Here is a 19579-nt window from a genome sequence, read left to right as displayed (position 1 = left end):
ATCTGCTGCGCAGTCGGATCGGATTACATCAGCAGGCGCAGCACAGACCATACCCACCCCACCCGCTGGGCGCCCGATCGCCGCGATGTAGTGGGAGAACCAAGATGAGCGCACTCGCCGGAAGGACGACCAGACTGGCCGGGCATGCCCGGGCACCACTCGGCAGCCTCAGAACACCAGCAAGCACCAGCAAGAGATTCATCGCCACCGCCAACAAGCCGCCCCATCTGCTCACCTTGGCAGACCTCTCGATCTTCCAGATCCAGTCACTCGTCTCGACAGCAATCAACCTCAAGAAACAGGTCAAGGAGGCCCACTTCAATGGCGCGCACGAAGCCACGAAGATCGAGCAGACCTTACAGGGAAAATCCATCGCGTTGATCTTCGGCAAACGGAGCACCCGGACCAGGGTGGCCAGCGAGAGCGCAACCGCCCTCCTCGGCGGCCATCCCATGTTCCTCAGCCCCCAAGATATCCAACTCGGCGTCAACGAGAGCCTCTACGATACCGCCAAAGTCGTCAGCAGCATGGTCGACGGAATCATGGCCAGGGTAGGCGACCATTCCGACGTCGAAGTAGGTCAATTCGCACCCATCAACCAATCATTCACTCTTCCGCTTTGGAAACTGATGTTCTCCATCTTAGTTATTGGCCCAAAACTCTGCCGTCCCCGTCATCAACGCGCTCTCCTCACTCTACCATCCCACTCAAATCCTAGCCGACCTCGTCACGCTGCTCGAGGCCCTCTTCCCACATTCACGTCATCTGAGCTCGCTCAGCGGAGTCAACGTCACCTGGATCGGTGATGCCAATAACATCCTTAATGACATGATCGTCACCTATCCCCGGCTGGGCATCAACCTCAAGATCGCCACTCCGCAGGGCTATCCCATCGACCAAGTCGTTCTCGATCGCATGGAACTCGGCCTGAAGGCCGAGAAAGATTCTCATCGGGGTGGTAAACTCGTCCACGTCCACGACCCCCTCGTGGCCGTACAGGATGCCGACGTCGTGGTCACCGATACCTGGTCAGCCATTTCTCATTCATTCTTTTGTGTTTGGTCATGAATATATGTATGCGGAAGCTAACTGCGCTGGTACTTAGGATCTCAATGGGCCAAGAATCGGAGGTGGCCAAACGATTGAAAGACTTTCAAGGCTTTCAGATCACCGAAGAGATGTGCAAGAATGGGAAAGCAAAGGCGGATTGGAAATTCATGCATTGTCTACCACGTCATCCCGAGGAAGTCGACGATGAGGTATTTGCCCGCCTTATATCCACTCCTAATCAATAAAAAAATCACAAGCGAAGAAAAGGGAGCTGACCTTTTTTCTGTCATCCCATTTAATATTCAGGTCTTCTACGGCCCTAGGTCGCTCGTCTTCTCTGAAGCTGAGAACAGGAAATGGACCATCTTGTCAGTCTTTCCTTGCCTTACATCATTTCCCCGATTTGTACCAATGTCATACTAACAACACCAATGACCCGTTTTCTCTTTCATATGGTCGTCTTCTTTCCTTCTCCCAGGAGTGTTTTTCAATCTTATTTCGGAAATTGGAAAGTCCAAGGATGAAAAAATGAAGTGAAGAAACAATGACTACCCTTCTCTAATTACCTGACAAGCCAAAAGTATATATACGACACAGCATATCCAGTACCCTACACTGTTAAAAAATGAGTATTTTGAAACCATGAGTATCTGTAGTCTCTTACTGCTACATGAAGCGTACACAAAGATGCACTATCAATACAGTCGCTCTAATTGGGTTGTAGTCAGCAAAAAAAAAAAACTGTAGTGGTGGTCTGTCTCACAGAGGCTTGGGCTTCGCAACTAACTTAACTAAGTCCCTCCTTGGAGTAGCGAAGCGATCTCCGAAGGAGGGACTTAACACTTTGTCACACTTCTTGCCAGATTGGGGCTTTTGTGGCTTTTTACATTTTTTCCTTTCTCCCTTCACACAGAAAAAACCAGGCAGCCTCTGCTGGAGCCTTGAAGGGTCAAGATGGCTGAACATCTTGGCTTCATGTCCCTGTCTAAGGATTGGATGCAGGGGCTGCAGTGGCCAAGGCATCTTAACCAGAGCATGGAGAGCCTGGTTCCTGTGTAATTGAATTGAAAAACCATACTGTTTTCCGTGGTCAGCTCAATCCGCACAGGTTGTACAGCTCAAGGAACCTTGAAAATACATAACTTTGAAGGCTCATGGAGCAACAATGGTTGGACTTCCAGGAACGTGTGTAGCGGCAAAATATAGGGAAGAGTGAGACAAGTGGCATGATCCAAAGGGCATGCCTGGGGCCCTTTGGGAACAGGGTCAAAAATTGAAAGGCACTAAATTGCCTGCAAAAAACAATTGGTAGATTGGATTTTCTCAGGCCAAAATGTGGACATTAGTCCCAAGTCCCTCCTTTGGAGGTTGCGCTTTGCGCCAGCCCAGGCTGTACCAGGGCCCTCCGAAGTGGGGGACTTGTGTTAAGTTAGAGCATCTCCAACAGACTCACTAAGGGGTTTCAAAGTAGACCCGCGCATGCAACTTGCAAGGCAAGGCAAGCCGGTGTTCAACTCAAATGTTGAACGTCGACTTGCAGTCTCCCTGCAAAACTGGGTTATGCAAAGCAACCTGCATGCACGCGCGGGTCTACTTTGAAACACCCTACTAAACCGGGACTTGCGACCCCAATTTAGCGAATCAGGCGAGTTTTTCGGGTCCAACGGACTCGCTATCTGACTTGCCAAACGCATCCCAAGTTGGCTCGACTCGCCACAGCCCTCCACTTGTGGCAAGTCTGCTCCAACCCAACACCTGCCTCTTGGACCACACCTTGCACCCCACGCACACCTATACCGCACACTACCTCACCTACCGGCCGATCCTCCTGTCATTCAATTGGGTCTTGCGATCATCAATAGGATGACCGGTCATCAATAATATGACCGGGCATCAGTGCCCATGACCGGTCATCAATGCCCATGACCATTCAGTAGAATTTGAGCACAAGATCATGTAATGAAAATGTAAAACTAAGGTGAAGAATTTTTGCGCTTGTAGAGCGCACTGAGATGATTGTAGAGACAAAGTTTTTGAGACGGGAGGAGACACAGGAGCCAAGTTTTTTATGTTTGTTTGTAGTTTTAAGACTTTAAAGATTGCATGATGTAGAGGTGCTTGAGCAGGAAATGTGAGGACGCTAAGATTGATGAGAAAGATGATGGGACAAAGAAAATAAGCTTTGGGCTGAACAATGGCATTCTTTTATAGGCAAAATCACTGTACTGACAGGTTAGAGGCCCGACAAATCGGGAATCCCTTCTTGCTGAAGTATTCAGGGCTCAGGATCAATGGGTGCTGCACCTGACCAGGGGTCAGGGTTAGAAGCTGAGACAACGCCTGCCAAAGCTGCGGTAGATAGAATGTTTTTGGTGTACATAATCAGTTTTGGAAAGAGGCTGGTTTCACTTATCCAACAGCGGCACGGTTTCACTGAATGAAGGAGCTTACTAGCTTAAGAATTCTTCCGTGCTGAGTGCCACAATCTGACCGGGCATCAAGACTGATTACCGGCCGTTGAGACCAATGACCAGGCATCAAGACTGATTACCGGCCGTTGAGACCAATGACCAGGCATCAAGAACAATGACCGGGCATTGAGAATTATGAGCATGACTGGATATCCTATCAATGACCGGGCATAATCCCCATGGCTGGTAACAGTTAGGATGACCAGGTGATTTAGAATCAAAAGGATGACCAGGAGCTGGTCATCTGTCTGTGTGGCTTGACGGGCAAGTTGTGTTATTGCCAACAACAAGTTGGTCCATCCTCTTGTTGGGTCTTGATTTCTGGCGCTTTCTTAGTTCGCGCAAGGGGCATCTGACTGCCAACTCAGCAGGGTTGACTTCCGCGAAGCCTCTCCTTTGTTTTACGCCTCCCTGGAGAGTGTTAGTTTCTCTGTGAGACAGAGACCCAGAAGGGCCCTCCCCCAGGGAGGCTTTGTTAAGATCGGTGTTAGTTCATCACCTTCTCCACACTCCTTCGCAGTGTTGCTCTCACCCCACCCATCGTGGGGCTTGGCACAGGGGAGGAACTGACGAGTTAGATAAGGACATACAGACTAAAGCTCTAAACATGTCCAGTGCTGCCTGCCACTGTCACTGGATTTGTTCAACATGGCTTGATTTTTGTTGGATGACCTCTGGCCATCCGTGTGGTGCTAGCAGGTTATCCATGGTGTGAGTTTCCAACTCAACTCATCTCTTCCCTCTCATGATTTAGATCCCTGCATTTTTTTTTTGGCCTGTTGTGATGCACTCCCTACCATCTCATATCCACTTTGTTCCACAGAAAATCATCTTGGTTGTTGCATGCAGCATTCCTTATTTCAGATTATCCAGCAAATAGATAGATTTGAGAGAACAAACAATATATGAAGGAGAAGAAGAAAGGTTGGGTGGAAAGGAGGAATGGTTGGGTGAAGGAGAGGAAATGGTAGGTGAAGAAGAGGAAATGTTGGGTCAAGAAGAGGAATGGTTCAGCGAAGAATTTGAAGCATCTGATAAGACAAGACTTCTGATCAAGGTGAGCTCACCAAACATCAATCCTCTCTGAAATTCTAAGTGAACACCAACTACTGATTCTTTTTTCCTTATGCATGGTCATAGGCAAATTTGAAAAGTTGGTCCCAACACTTGCAGTATACTTCTTTCAATCTAATCCCCATTTGAATTGGATGCATCATAAATTTAGGTGTTATATTGCACAAATCATATCATAAAAAAACAAACCATTACAAATGTGGTACCTAGATGTTTTTTCAGGCAAGGTTAACAACTGATTCCCTCAATATTTTCATGAAATTATCTTCTAGGGAATGCCGCAGTGGAACCAGGTACCTGTTGGTACCTGGGTACCACACAGCTTTATTCACCAAAACCCAACACCCAGCATGGCACCTGGCACTGCAGGGGCTCAAGGGGGGTAACTTGAAGGAGGGAAGAACCCCTCCTTCTGTTCTCAGAGGTTTTAGACATAAAATTGGCAAGCGGAAGGAATTCTGTCAAGTTGCTTTGGATTGCAGAGGTTATAAAACCTCTGCCATTCCTACTGGCAACAATGCATCTATCAACGATGGGAAGTTACATACATTACAATATCTGAAGTGATTTTTGTAACACAAATTTTTCCGTTATCTTCTCACCAGTTAAAGTTTTTTTTAACTTGAAGCAAGACCGGGCTCAGGAAACGTAACTTATGATTTTTCCTTCCTCCTGAGCCCGGCAGTAACCTAACTTTCTTTTGAAAAAAAAAAGTGAAATAACAGGGGTAACAAGGAAAACAGAGTAATAATTGTAAATGTACATGTAGATTTTTGTCGCTGTAACAATGAAATCTGTAAACATCATTTAACTTGGAGCAAGATCTGTGGTCCTGGCTTAAGCTCACCCTCCTGATGACGAGTGGGAGGCTGGATCTGATCAAGAAGGGTCATGAGACAATTGCAAGCAAATAGTAGGTACCTGTGTGAGTTGAGGTGAACGAAATCAAAAAACACATGTCAGTAGGTATGAAAAAAGAACTGGCTATAGACTGTAGACATACGTACCAGCGGCGACCGGATGAGGTGAGCTTGAGCTGCATTTAATTTTGATGCGATAGACCTCCTTGACTCCTACCTTGTTACCCGTTAGTTTAATACATGTTTGGTTGGCATGGTAGGAGCCTTCGGATGGCCGGAGAGATTAGGGCGGAGTTTTGCCTTCCGTGCAGATACTGGAAAATTGAGTTGATCCAGGCAGTCTAGAGTGTTACTGGAATTTCACGCAACATACATACAACTTGTTGGTGGCATGTGGTGATTGGTCAGACTTGGTGGCCACGCACGCGGAGGAATGTGGACAACTTGTGTCTATGCATGCACGCAACCACATTCAATTTGCTCCCCTGCCTGTGGTTCGACCAGTCTGGGCGGCATGTGGATGGGAGCGCGTACGAACCCAGCTCGCTCTGGAGCGAGCTTGCTGCCGTCAGTTCAGTGCGCCGCGGCTGTACTGTCAGATTACTCATAAACCGACAGTACGACTGCGGCACACAAACCAAGCTTGCTCTAAAGCGAGCTGGCTGCCGTGAATAATGTAACTTTTCTAAAAAATAAAGAAAAAAATACCCAGATAATGTAACTCAAGTGAGAAAAAAAGAAGGAAAAATACACCTAACCCAACTTGAAAAAGTTAGAAAAAACTTCAATGATAATGTGCTTTTTTTAGTTACGTTAACGTTACTTTGTGTTATCTATAACATAACCTCCCATTGTTGCATCTATTAAGCTACATTTAGCATTTAATACCCCAAGTTTTTAGTGATGCTACACCAAAATAAAATGGAGTGCACATTACATTATAATTACAGCTAACAGCAAGTTTTTAGTGATGCTACACCAAACTAAAATGGAGTGCACATTACATTATAATTACAGCTAACAGAAATTGAAGGAAAAAGTGTGATTGCAACTAAAAATTACACTTGATTTAGTGTAGCAGGCCACTAATTAGCTGTAATTTATAATTAGTGTATCTTAGCGGGTTGGTATCACACTTAAACTAAACATCCCAAATCAGTAGTGACAACCACTACAATAAAGTTTTAGCGGCAATAATGAAATTTAGTGTAATAGATGCATTGTTGCTACTGGTTACTGAGTTTGTACAACTGGAGGTGATTCCTTCCACTGGTAAAGGTTGTATTACCTTGGCAACCAGAAGGAATTCCTTCTGCTTGTTGAGGTTGTATTACCTTGGCAATGGGAAGGGATTCTTTCCACCTGTGGTTGAAATAAGGGGCAGGCTTTAGGCACACCAAAAATTTACTAGATGCACACCAAAAAAGGTGTGAACCTCTGACCACTCCAATATTCTTGGAGTGGGAGGTGGTTCACTCCAAAACCAGATCTTTTTTGGAGGTCACATCCCTGCACTCCATTCTGGTTTGTGAGAGAATTGGAAGGACTAGAAAATGTATTTCATTAAATACTATTCTTCTCCTTATTACAACTTGTTCTTCCTCTAGTAATCTAAATCTACTTATGAGCAATGAGGTAGAATGATGGGGAAATATTTATTTAACTAGAAGTAGGCCTCTTGGCTGCGGTCTAGATTAAGATGAGAAAGGGTTTTGAGTTTATTGCTGTCCTTCAGCTTTTAGTGATCTGTGTATACAAGGTCCACTGTCAGCTTCAGCTTGCACTTTCTCTCTTGGTAAGTTCTGCTTACTTGGCCAGAGAACTTCTCCAACTTTGGCATAGTCTCTTTGTAGGATTAGTTTGGTCTCACCAATCTTGCCTGCGTCGTCTGTTACAGCAGAGTCAACTGTTAGGACCTAATCTTTCTCTACTTGATTCTTTGTTATTGTAGACTTGGCTCCTTACCTCCTTCAAATCCTATTGGATTTGGGATGGCTTGAGCTAGGGATGAAACAGGGTCGGGTTCGGTTTGGAAAACAGTGCCCAAACCCAACCCGGAATTTAGTGCGGGTTGGGTCAGGTCGGGTCAGATTTGAAGATATGCTGCCCAAACCCAACCCAATGTCTTACTGTTTTGGGTTGAGTCAGTTTCTGACCCAACGGGTCTTGGGTCGACCCGACCTATTAGGCACCAAAAATCTCCAAATTTACTGTTGGAGGCGTTGTAGTCGGGTCACAGGCCGACCCAATTAGAAAATAGGCTGCCCAAACCCGACCCGAAAATCTAGCGGGTCTGTGGCGGGTTGGGTCAAAAACCAGTTTTTGAGACAAAAGCCAACCCGAACCCGGCCCCAGACCCAACACGGGCCGGGTACCCACCGGGTCCTGTTTTTGTCAACTTTGTCTACAGTAAGGATTGCCAAGTGATACCCGTTTTGCGGTACCCGGCACCTGGCACCCGCAGGCGGGTACCCACCGTGGGTGCCGGGTAAGGTCCGGTTGGCAAGGGTTTTTGGTTGGTATTCAGTGGAATTTCAGCGAAGCCAACCGCAAGCTTTCCTGCCTTTGCTGCACATATGAAATCATCACTTGAAAGTAGAGCTGGCACTTCACACCCGGGTACCTATGGCGGGTGCGGGTACCAGTCTGAATTTTCCTTCAAACTGGACACCCGCACCTGCACCTGCACGGGCAGGTAACCGGGTGCAGGTGGCAGGTACCCGCGGGTGTGAGGCAATTTAATTGATTTTTATCTGCAAAAATCCTGCTTGGATGCATTTCACATATTAATAGGAACAAAATCTAGTTTTTTTTTTACCCTTTTTGTTGGCGCTGTTCTGCTTTATCTTCCACCTCCGAAAAATTCCACTAGGAATTTTTCCGTTCTTTGAGTAAAAAGCAACTGTCATGCCTTGACTGACAGATGAAGCACTGAGACTGTGTCTCTTGGATGACACATAGTCCCTCCCAAAATTGAAAGATCACTCGATGTCAACGGCTGTTGCTGTCCGTTTGCGTGCAAACGGACAGGACACCAATGTTTTTTCCTGTCCGTCACGCAAACGGACAGGAAGCCAATGTTTTGTCCTTTCTGTTTGCGTGCAAACGGACATGACACCAATGTTTTATCCTGTCTGTTTGCGTGCAAACGGACAGGACAGCTAGCTGTATTGCCCAGTGAGCTGGGCGGGTACCTGGACAGGTACCTGCCCATTTATTTGGGGTAAAACCAGACACCCGCACCCGCACCTGGCACCTGCTGGCTGTGCACCTTGACAGGTACCTGCCCACGGGTGCCTAGTACCCGCCAATGGGTACTAGGGGCCAGCTCTACTTGAAAGTTTTATGATTTTATGATTTTATGCATTGAAAATTTTACGATTTCAACTTTGAACACCTTAAATTTTGATCTCTTGAAAATTTCTATCAACGTGGTACTGTCACATTTCTCTATGCCGGAAAAGACGCAGAACCCGGATAGCCCTCCAATTAAACCAAGGCCAACCAGGCCAAGCTCCCCCTGTCTCATCATTTGAAAAATGTATGCAGTGAGATTATAAATTTTTTTGAACAAGAGCCGAGCACATTGGCAAAATCAGATAGCAGATAGTTACACTCATAAAATTTCACATATATATATAAAATGTACATCTAAAATAAATCTTACAGCCAGCTGGTATATTTCATTTCAATTTCATTCAATTTAATATTTAGCTCACAAGAAAGCGCTGTAGCCGATCCTACTAAGGAAGATGAGTGGGTGGAATGGAGAGATATCCGCCCAGCCTGTCGCGTTCGCTTATGGGAGGCATTTCGTATGATGTATAACGATTGATATCATCTAATGCCGAGAATAGAGGTGGTGAGCGTGTTGCTTGAATACGGCTTATCGACCAATCGGAGGTAGGGGTACTCGAGCTCTCTAATTTAGCCGTTTTCCTTGGAGCTGTCTCGTGGCATCCCCGCTGTTGCAAATTCATGTTAGGCGTGTTTACGTCTGGGTCGGGCCCTTCACGATGAGAAGTTAAAAACTTGCGAACAAGTATTCCAGGGTTAGGTTCCGGAATGTTTGTCTTATCACGTTCGGTGAATATCCTCCACTTTTGTTGTGGATGATGAGTAGATAAATCGCGTTAGTCTGATTCCATTCAACAAACAAGAGAAAACGCAATGATTTCCAGATTCATAATATAAAACTTTATTCTTACACTATGGAAAATCATTGCCACTGAGGCCAAAGTAGAGCCAAGTAGCACCAACCAGGTTGTTCTTGATCTCCACCCCTTACTGCATTTCAAAACCAATGCAAAAAAAGCGGCTGTCAGCCAATCTATTAGCATGCTGAAAAAAGATGTTTCACAGCTGACTCCACAATAGCCTGTTCATAGTGAATCGTTCTGATTGTAGAAGTGGTGACGTGGATAAGTAGGTCCAACAGCATGATTGAACAGTGCACGATTAAATAAACTGTAAGGAATTGCAGAAAATGTTTAGTAAAATGGGTATAAACCTACGATCTAAGAGTATCAGGAACTTAAGTGGGCTTACTATAGCCATTCTTGAGTTCTTTGATAGAGGGCTGGGCTAGATTAGACCGCGGGATTTTTTTCGAGTTGTTTATCGGGACTTCGGGAAGAGTCGCCTGAGGAATGGGTGATTCAAAGTTTTCACGACAATAAGATGGAACGTGTTGCTCTAGTGTATCGACCGGCTTCATGTTTCCAGGGAATTGGTGCGGGGTTTGTGAAGCTTTGAGGCATCTTCTCAGCACGTAGAGTAAGTTTGCAACATTGAGAGCGTAAAACTGTCATACCACGTCAGCTTCTCGGCAGAGGCTCGCGTTTTTAATCACCGAAGCTATTCATGGCAGGTTACGCTGCCCATCGAACCGAATAGAACTACAAAAGAAGGCTTACCAGAGCCAGTGTGATGCCTATCGCTGACCAGGTCCTCGAAGACCAAACCCAGCAGTTCGAAAAATATTTACCGTCGTCTATGTAACTCCCTAGTAGATACACCGCGCGTCGATGAATGGGGTTGTTGGGGTTTTGACCTGGCTGCCAGTTATCCGCGCCGTACTCCAAGTGGGCAGCTAGTGCCTTGTAAGAATCTCCTTCCCCTTTGATGCCAAGAACGAGAACAATCGACCACGCTACGGCTTGTACTGTCACAAGCACTGGCAGGACGTAAAAGAGTATGTTGAGGAGGAGGGGATGCGTAAATACACTTCTTCGCTTTCTTGAGTACCTTGGTGAGCAGAGACTTCATAAAAAAGGTGGCAACTTCAATCAATTTTCTTGGTGAATGGTGAAAAAATGTGTACTGGTTGTGGAGAAAAACTAACCATGTATACAAAGAACCGAAGGCTGTGACATGGAATCCAAAGTATCCAGGTAGACTAGAAAACATATTGATGGGTTCAGCTTCTTTTCATACTACAAAAAAGAAGAAATCTATCAAAATTCACAGGCATAGTTCCCAACTGAGTTGTAAAGCAAGAAAATAAAAGTCAGCCAATAACGTTTTGCCGTCTTTTACTTTTGAGTGAGATACATAGAAATTACCAACCAGACGTGAAGACAAGCTCTCAGAGTAAAAGAAGTGGAATTAAGACTATGATAGTCGAGAATAATGTATGTCACAAATACAAGACTGGACATGAGTTGGGAGGCAACTACAACCTGAGGATAACGCGTGACATTGAGCACCCTCTGAAAATTTGGCATATAGGTCCCGAGTAAATTCTAGCTTACAAGGCCACTGTTCATCACATGGTAAGGGGTGGCAACTATGGAGGAATATGTGAAATTCACAAATCAGAATAAGTTAAAATAACTTTTCATCATAGGTAAATGAACCAAATAGAAGAGAGCGCTTAACTATTGGGCACATATTTTTTACGCAGTATCCAAGTGAGTTTTTTGCGGGATTCGGGGCTCCGCCGTAAAGGAATGAGCATGACGAAGATGCAGACAAGTACGGTTACGGCATGAATGCACCCGAAAGCTAACAGAACCTTGTGCACCGGAGCGGTATATTCGGGGAAGGTAACTCTGTTGACGTGGTCCAAAAGCTTCGCGTATGGGTTGGGAATGATTTTCGGCTGTAGGTTGTCGTCCAACTGGGAGCTTGCTCCGATGGCACTCATGCTTCAGATTAAACCTACGAAATCGGCACAGAAATAATGGAAGTAGGTACGTGAATATGGGGGCAAGATTCGCTGGTGGGACGTACAAAACCGGGCGAATCGAATAATGTTGGCGCGCCTTGTGGGCGCACCAGCCGTACAGGTGCCACTGTGACCGTACAGTGCGCCAGCGTGACTAATGACCACATAACGCCACCATGTGCAGCATGGGGGAGTTCAGATCCACTTCGGCCTATCTGGCCGGGAGTATCCGCAGCGTATGTTGACTTGTTAACTGTGGTGCGCTAACGCTCGTGCCCTTCTTACATATGGATTCAATGTTTAATGTTATCTAGGGAATCTGGAGGTCCCGAGAATCCCGAATTTACGGGTTGAAGGAGAACCTGGAATGGAGCAACGAAAGATGCCGGAGGGCCCTGTGGCCTGCCTCTTCTGCCGCCTCTGCCCGTAGCGTGAGCGACAGTGCCTCTTTGTTGGGGGAGAGGTGAGGCCGGAGGGACACCTCTCCGGATCAGCACGCACGGATGTGTCGGCAAGAGTGAAGACCCTCGCGCCTGTGTGTGATATATATGGCCTTCGTATGTAGGTGGGCGGGCATGCCTCAAAATAACCCGGGGTTGGCATGGTTGTAGAAGGCGGCAGTTTCCAACAGGATATTAAGCAATTTGGCGGTTCAACACAAGAGCAATTATGAAATCTACGATTCAAACCGGTTTCGGCGGAAGTTGACCCAAAGGGCGCCATGGAAAGCCCAGCCAATGCAATGCCTTATTCCAACATGTATGTACTTCAGCCTGGTACGGAGAGCCTAGGAAGCGGCATATGTATTTGGTGATCAGCAGCCAAGCTACAAAACCTTCCATGGCTTTGGTGTATACAGTACAGTCTTTTGTCGTGCCTAGCATAGATCCGAAGAGACCAACATCTACCAACATAGGTCTAGGATACAATGTTTGTTTAAACTGTGGTTGGCGAGACAACAAGCTTTCCGTCAAAGCAAAATGGGTGTGCATTCAAGCTATGTAAGTTAACAGTCCCTCTCTTTATGAGGGGTGACGCAGGCGGGAGGGTCCCTCCGCCTCCTTCGGAGGAGCGCTTCGCGCCAGCCAGGCTGTACCAGGCCCTCGAATAGGGACTTGTCCTAAGTTTAAGTCTGCCAGCTCGGGACAAAACTCAAAGTGGACCCCATTTCGGCGGAGACGCGAAGTGATGAATTGGGCTAAAAAGCGAGTACCTGCGCGAGTTGGCAGCTGGCGGGTAAAAAGTTGACAAGCAGGCGCCACTTCGAATATCCATGGACAAAACTGAGGCACATTACCACCAGTTAATCACCTGAATACTCTGTTACATCTCGTACCTAGTCGTGTATGGGATTGCATAGAAGAACCCTTATCCTGCCCCTCCCAGACCATAGCCAGTCATGTCGTCTCCGAGAGGCCCTGACGCGATATGTGTGAGGTTCAGCCAAACTAATATAAAAAAGCGCGACGCATTGAGGTATATACATCTTGATCAAGTAGAAAGAAAAGTTTTCAGGGAATATGAGTCCGATACAGTAGGAACTGATCAGTCTGACGCCTGTCTTACCTAACTCACACCAGGGTTGCGACCGCCCTCAGCGCGGGCTGAAACCTTCTCAACCCATTTTTTATAGCGTTATTTCCCTCACAACAACCAGGTAATGGACGCCGGGCAGTGATTGGCGTCATGAAAGCCACAGCATGTCAGAATGCGTGTACATCGTGCAACCTTTGAGCAAATTTTATCCATGCACTCGGCGTATGCTTTTATGTTTGGTTTGTCCAACATGAGTAAATAAAAGCTTTTTGGGTTATCAGGAATCATCCTTTGGTAAAATGTTACTATAGAGGGGTTTCGAGGTCGATCGTCTTCGGCATGTTTAAACCAACCCGATTCACAGTTCTATTTTTAAAAAAACAAAAGGCCGCCATAGACAAACAGAAGCCAATTTAAAAATTTGATCAGTCAAGTCAAATGGTTCTTTAGAATGACAGACTTACGCCTTCAAACGTTCCGGTTCGGTTAGATCATCGGCAGGATTATAACGACGAACAAGTTCCTGCGCATATAAAAATCGCGTAATCTCGTTCTGTAAGAACATGAATAGAATGTGTGGGAGTATACTTGAAGGTTGCTGACCTGATGGAGATTGCTGGAGACAAGGTAATTCACGACCGAGTCAAGTTGGTGGTCTTTCAAGCCAGCATTGATCAGTGACCTTAGTTGAGAATTGATAGGCCGAGGGATCGGTGGACGAGGGTGCCGAGAAGTCTTGCGGTAAGTCCGATAGAGCTTTCGGTAGCTGGCCAGACAAGTGAGACTGGACATTGGGTTGAGCAGCATCAACACACATGCTCGGACTCGGAGGCTCTCATTAGTCATTCGGCTGAAGCAAGAGATGTCACGCACACTGTGACATGTCTGACTACCGACTACATATCACAACATCGGGAACTGAGACCAGGGTCAGATCAACTTGACGGCTGTCATTGGTCAAACGGCGAATACGTTACACCAGTCAACCACCAGTGAATTCTTCTGAATGCCTATGGGCCGGATCTCAGTCCCAAAGATTCCGATCGGCGACCCACTGACCAAGCGGCCAGTCATCTCAGATATCTCGACCGCGGTCTCTTACGTGATCAAATTATTGGACCATGGTGCTGGAAATATTATGGCAATCAGGTTCGTCTACTTGCAAATCTAGTCTCAGGTCACTGTCTAATACTGATTCTAGGAGGTTTCCATAAAGCGGCGCTGGCGTCAGTGTAGACTCGGGAATACGTGCTTACAGGTTTGTCTACATCTCCGGCTCGGCTCTTCCTTCAATTTCTTTTGACCCAGGAGAAATCATCGCCTGATGACTTTGATTTTTTTATGCTCTTCATTTGCGCCTTTCTCTGCTAGAGGTGCCAAGGGAGTAAGTGACCATTATCTCCCATTCAGTCAAATATTATACTTAGCTAATTTGAAAGGTTATTTTGCAAGTAAACAGTCTTACATTATCAATAAATCGTACCGACCTATATTCTTTCAGTTGAGTTTGTGTGATAAGATGTAGCCAATTTACAGAACATATCAAGGAGGAAGGCATGACCAACCGATGAGGTTTTCACTGGATTTCGCTGTTGAACTAATATGTACTTGCGCTCCGCAAAATTTAGTGAATTTTTGGAGGTCAGTTTCTTCATGCCAACTATAGGAGTGTTTCTCTCTAAAAAAAATCAAAAAAACAAACAGATTGAGGTAGTTTTCTCACAAATTTCTAAACACTGACCGAACCCATCAACTTTGAATATATAAATTTGCCTGCCCTTGAAATCATCTAGTCTCATAGCTTTCGGATACGATATTGGGCTCGTTCATATTTGGGTTATCCCACTGTTCGAGCAGCCGAGCCGAACGTAGGACATTATGCCGTTGCCGCTCTAATGAAAATGGGGTACATCCGGCACTTGATCACGCAGGTAAGTACCTATCTTCTCAAACAGCAAAAATCCCAGTGGTGATGCTAGTTTCCGGAGTCCTCGATTCTAAATTGGTCTTGCTCTAATCCTTGAAGAATGTAGATAGATTACATCACAAAGCAATTGGAGTTAAGCAAGGCCCGCATGAACCTGACTATTTCCAGCCCCATCCAAACATCTTGGAGCTTCACGGGACCCTTAAACATGTCAACTGTTTATCTTGTGGTCACCAAATTGGTAAGGTTGTTCTTGAAATGATCTGCGTCTCTTACCTTCCATTGATTTTTTTGACTTTCTTGTTAGACCGAGACGATTTCCAAGATCTTCTTTCCGAATTAAATCCATCTTGGAAAAACTATGCAGATACTTTACAAAGTATCGGTCAGGAAGTTAAAACTAATCCGGATGGAGACGCCGATGTGAGAGATAAATCGTTCGATTCCTTTGTCGTACCCAATTGCGAGAAATGTCGTGTTGGGCTCTTAAAACCTGCTGTAAATATTTCCTTTTCACCTGATCATTAGTTTCTACTGATATCCAATGATTGCTTCTCCTTGAATGGCTTCTGGCTCCACATCCGATCTATCCCAAATGGTTCAACACAGGTCACCTTTTTCGGGGAGTCGCTTAGCAAAGAAACCAAGGAGCTGGGTAACCAACGAGTCTCGGAAGCCACGAATTTATTACTGCTGGGTACGTCGCTGACGACATACTCAGCATTCCGCTTAGTCAAAGAACTAAAGGAAAAGTCGGGCTCGCAAATTGGGATGATCAACATTGGGGCGACTCGAGCGGATGAGTTGATTGACTGGAAGATCGGCTCTCACCTAGATACCGGTGGTTTAGGCTGCAGTCAAGTACTGAAAGAAGTCGGACTGCAATTGGCCGCACGACATCGTTTACCGGATTCGCATCCAGTCATGGGATTATTACATAGTGGGGTCATGAAGCCGCTTGATTAACCAGCCAGTCTCTTCACCCTGAGGTTAATTCAGATTCATTGTACATAATATTAATGATTATGGAAGAACATATAGATAATTTTAGACCTGTTTTCTAATTGATTGTTTTGAATACTAGACTAGATTTTGTTTGATTTAATGGAATTCTAAACACCAGCAATGTTCCAATTACAAGTGGCCATGAACATGAAAAAACTCAAGAAACTGTTGCCAGTTGACATGCAATATTACAAATGTGCCTTTGTAATATTGCATGTCAACTAGCAGCAGTTTCTTGAGTTTTTTTCACAGTGTAAGTCAATCTATGAGGTGCAAGCACCAGGAAAAAAAAATAGTCACTTGATGGCAAGTGACATGATGCAGCTTTGATTTCTGCTCCAGAGCTACTCCAGCGCTGCTCCAAGTCTGCTCCACCAGCACTTGTAGAGCTTGCAGGACTGCACCAGAGCACTCAATGTGGCACAGTCAGCTGATCCTAATTTTTTCCCAGGAACAGCTGATGCTCATCATAAGCTGAGCAGTAGGCATTGAATGAGCCTGGGCCAAAGCTGAGCATTGGCTGAGCCTGGGCCACAGCTGAGCATTGGATATTCCAAGCCTGAAACAAATCCAAGTGTCAGCTGGACCAAGAATATTCCAAATCTGAGCATCAGCTTAGCCAACAATGGTCCAAAGCTGAGCATACAAAGCTGAGCATTGGCTGAGCCAAGGCTGTTCCAAAGCTGAGTATCAGATTTTTTGAGACTATCCAAAAGATTAATATCACCTGAGCCAAGGCTGGTCCACAGCTGAGCATCAGCTGAGCCAAGGCTGGTCCACAGCTGAGCATCAGCTGAGCATTGTCTTAGCCAAGGTTGGTCCACAGCTGAGCATCAGCTGAGCCAAGGCTGGTCCACAGATGAGCATAAGCTGTTACAGGAGTGGTCAGACTCAGAATCTGAGCATTTGCTGGGCTGAGATTTATCCAAAGCTGAAAATCAGCTGAGCCAATACTGGTCCAATGCTGAGCATTGGCTGGGCCAATGATAGTCCTAATCTGAGTCTAAGCTGAGCCATGACTGGAATAAAGCTGAAAATAAGCTGGGCCAGGACTGGTTCTGATCTGGGCAACAAAGCTGAGCATGAGCTGGGCACCAAAGCTGAGCATAAGCTGGGAGCTAAAGCTGAGTATCAGCTGACCAGAAATGGGGATCAGTGGTGCCCAGCAAAAACTGAGGATCTCCTGTGGAAATTCTTAAACTGGTTAGATGGTGGGTAGATGGTGGGTAGATGATGGGTAGATGGTGGGTAGATGGTGGGTAGCCCGCTGGAGCTGGCATGATGTCACTTGTCATCAAGTGACTATTTTTTTTTCCTGGTGAAGGAATCTAATGGCCTGTACCATAGCAGTTGATGTTTCAAAAGTTGGACAAATTGTTCTATTTCAACAGTCTCCAGGTGCATAAATAATTTTTGGTGGAGTTTTTTAATCTTGGAATTAAAAAATCAAAAGAAATAGATCCAAAATAGAAAAAATTGACCATGGTATGGGTCCTAAACTCTCCTCATAATCTATCATAAATTGTTTGTGTGGGTCTTGAACCATCTAGTTGGAGTCCAAAGCCACAATCATATTGAAATTAACACAAGTCTGCGGCTGCGGGGGGCCAGCCACACAAAGCGTGGCTGGTTGGTTTGCGAACTTGGGCCTTAGGTTGGCAAACTTGTGAGATGAGTTTCCCACTTTTGGTGGGAGAAAACTTCAAGCTGCACTCACACGGCATCCTCAAAACTTTGAGGATGTTTGGTTGGGGTTTCTGGAAGAGCTGCATCTTCTTGTTCATCCCACCCAAAACCAGAAGAAATGCAGAACCTTGTGATTTTATAATGAATTTTATAAAATCATACTCTGAACTTTTTTTGCTCAAACAAGCGGTTTGAGCAACCCACGCACGCCAAAAGAAGTCCTCAAACATTGAAAAGTCATACTTTTCAAAAATCACTACAAAATAGTGAGGGAATTCCGACTTAAGGCATAGGCCTCCACCGGCGTGGACAGCTCCGCTGCTCGCTCCCGCTCCTGCCCAGAGGCTTAGTTAAGCTTGCAATTATATAGGACCCAGGAAACCCCCCATAAATGACTGTAACCAAAATGTATGGATTTTTGGGCAAAAAACAAAAATGGTACACACAAAATGTGTATGAATGGCCTTTTTTTTGGTCAAACGTACACACCACAAAGGTATGAAAACTATGAATAGTGCCTCTGGCACTATTCATAGTGCCAGAGGCACTAACCGGTCATCAAGTGGGGTTCAGCCCACTTGTGTGCTGGTCATCAAGTGGGTTGTGTACCCTCTTGATGACTGGTGTGTGCCATTCATTGAGTGGGTTGTGTACCTACTCGATGACCGGACTGTGCCCAATGAGTAGGCTGAGACCCACTCGATGACTGGCGTGTGCCGGTCCTTGAGAGGGTTTAAAGATCCTAAATCTGAGTTTTTTTTTTTCTATGTTTATGCAGGCCCGGTGCCCCCTGCGGAGAAAAAAATGGTAGGCACGGAGAATGTATGGAAAGTTGGGAAGTACTCTCAGAGTACGTACCAAAACGTGTATGAATGAGGTCAAAACATTTATGAATTTTGGCCAAATTCTGGATTTTAGGTTACAGTCATTTATGGGGGGTTTCCTGGGTCCTAATCATATCCTCTTGCTATTTTCAGTTTGGAACTTTGGTAGGTGCAAGTAAAGAAAATAAATGAACAAGTAACTGGCACTGCAATAATAATAATAATAATCAAGAAGCTGCTGCTAGTTGACATGCAATATCAATGATGGGTAGTTATGTTATGTTTCATTATCCGTGCAATTTGGGTAACATAACTACCCTTGTTACCCGCCACACCCCATTACTTTGTTCCTAATGGGGTCTTTGAAGGCCTTGCGCGTAACATCACGGCTTCTTTTTTGAGGTCGTTACTGCGCGTTATCCACTTGATAATGCGCTAACGGACCCCAAAAGACTGTTTCTAGCCCAGAATACGTCAGTTATCCGGTGCTTGGCTGGCGCCAATAACATAACAAACACCAATAAATTTCTCTTACATTACGGCGGTACCGTAACACCCCGCCGTTACAAGTAACTGTGACAATAGGTTAAAAAACTGTTACATTACCATTATTGGTAACATTACTACCCATTTTTGGCAATATTATAAAGGTCCATTTGTAATATTGCATTTCAAGTTGTCAACTGGTAGTAGTTTCTTGAATTGTTTTTTTCTTCTTCATATTGTGGGTTGTCTGAGTTTTAGGATGAGAAATGCTGAAAGTGGCCAAGATGAGAAGGGTTGAAATGCAATTAAGCTCAAACTTCCTCATTGGATTTCTGATAACAGAACTGTCACTGACATCATACACAAACATATAGCAATTAATACACAACCAAAGTGACTGCCAGTAAGACTTTTTGGCAGGCATTGGTTTGAGAAGGAATTCAGCCTCTGGTGAAGCAGAAGAAACCTTAAAATTCCACACGAATCCCTGG

At 45.4% G+C, this 19579-nt stretch overlaps 4 protein-coding genes across 4 annotated transcripts; 2 read left to right on the top strand and 2 right to left on the bottom strand.

Moving 5' to 3' along the window:
* Positions 1-104: 104 nt before the first annotated feature.
* On the top strand, positions 105-1574 carry PtA15_12A369 (uncharacterized protein; the record flags this gene model as incomplete). The annotated part of the gene is made up of 5 exons (XM_053161970.1): positions 105-575; positions 646-1028; positions 1106-1259; positions 1357-1418; positions 1529-1574. The coding sequence occupies 5 exons, from the start codon at positions 105-107 to the stop codon at positions 1572-1574; spliced, it is 1116 nt and encodes a 371-aa protein (XP_053025935.1).
* Positions 1575-9198: 7624 nt separating this feature from the next.
* On the bottom strand, positions 9199-11603 carry PtA15_12A368 (uncharacterized protein; the record flags this gene model as incomplete). The annotated part of the gene is made up of 10 exons (XM_053161969.1): positions 9199-9555; positions 9664-9742; positions 9823-9922; positions 10004-10259; positions 10372-10717; positions 10800-10853; positions 10923-10937; positions 11024-11136; positions 11209-11243; positions 11336-11603. The coding sequence occupies 10 exons, from the start codon at positions 11601-11603 to the stop codon at positions 9199-9201; spliced, it is 1623 nt and encodes a 540-aa protein (XP_053025934.1).
* A 1862-nt stretch (positions 11604-13465) lies between these two features.
* PtA15_12A367 (uncharacterized protein) lies at positions 13466-14006 on the bottom strand (the record flags this gene model as incomplete). Its single annotated transcript, XM_053161968.1, has 3 exons — positions 13466-13526; positions 13625-13683; positions 13764-14006. 3 exons carry the CDS (start codon positions 14004-14006, stop codon positions 13466-13468), a joined length of 363 nt encoding a protein of 120 aa, XP_053025933.1.
* A 160-nt stretch (positions 14007-14166) lies between these two features.
* PtA15_12A366 (uncharacterized protein) lies at positions 14167-16053 on the top strand (the record flags this gene model as incomplete). Its single annotated transcript, XM_053161967.1, has 9 exons — positions 14167-14309; positions 14377-14418; positions 14532-14544; positions 14620-14660; positions 14789-14801; positions 14954-15091; positions 15187-15328; positions 15395-15585; positions 15697-16053. 9 exons carry the CDS (start codon positions 14167-14169, stop codon positions 16051-16053), a joined length of 1080 nt encoding a protein of 359 aa, XP_053025932.1.
* Positions 16054-19579: the final 3526 nt, after the last annotated feature.

The sequence above is a fragment of the Puccinia triticina genome, chromosome 12A (assembly GCF_026914185.1).
Source record: "Puccinia triticina chromosome 12A, complete sequence".
NCBI lineage: Eukaryota > Fungi > Basidiomycota > Pucciniomycetes > Pucciniales > Pucciniaceae > Puccinia > Puccinia triticina.
The sequence above is the reverse complement of the archived record's forward strand: the minus strand, read 5'-3'. Positions and strand labels throughout refer to the sequence as shown.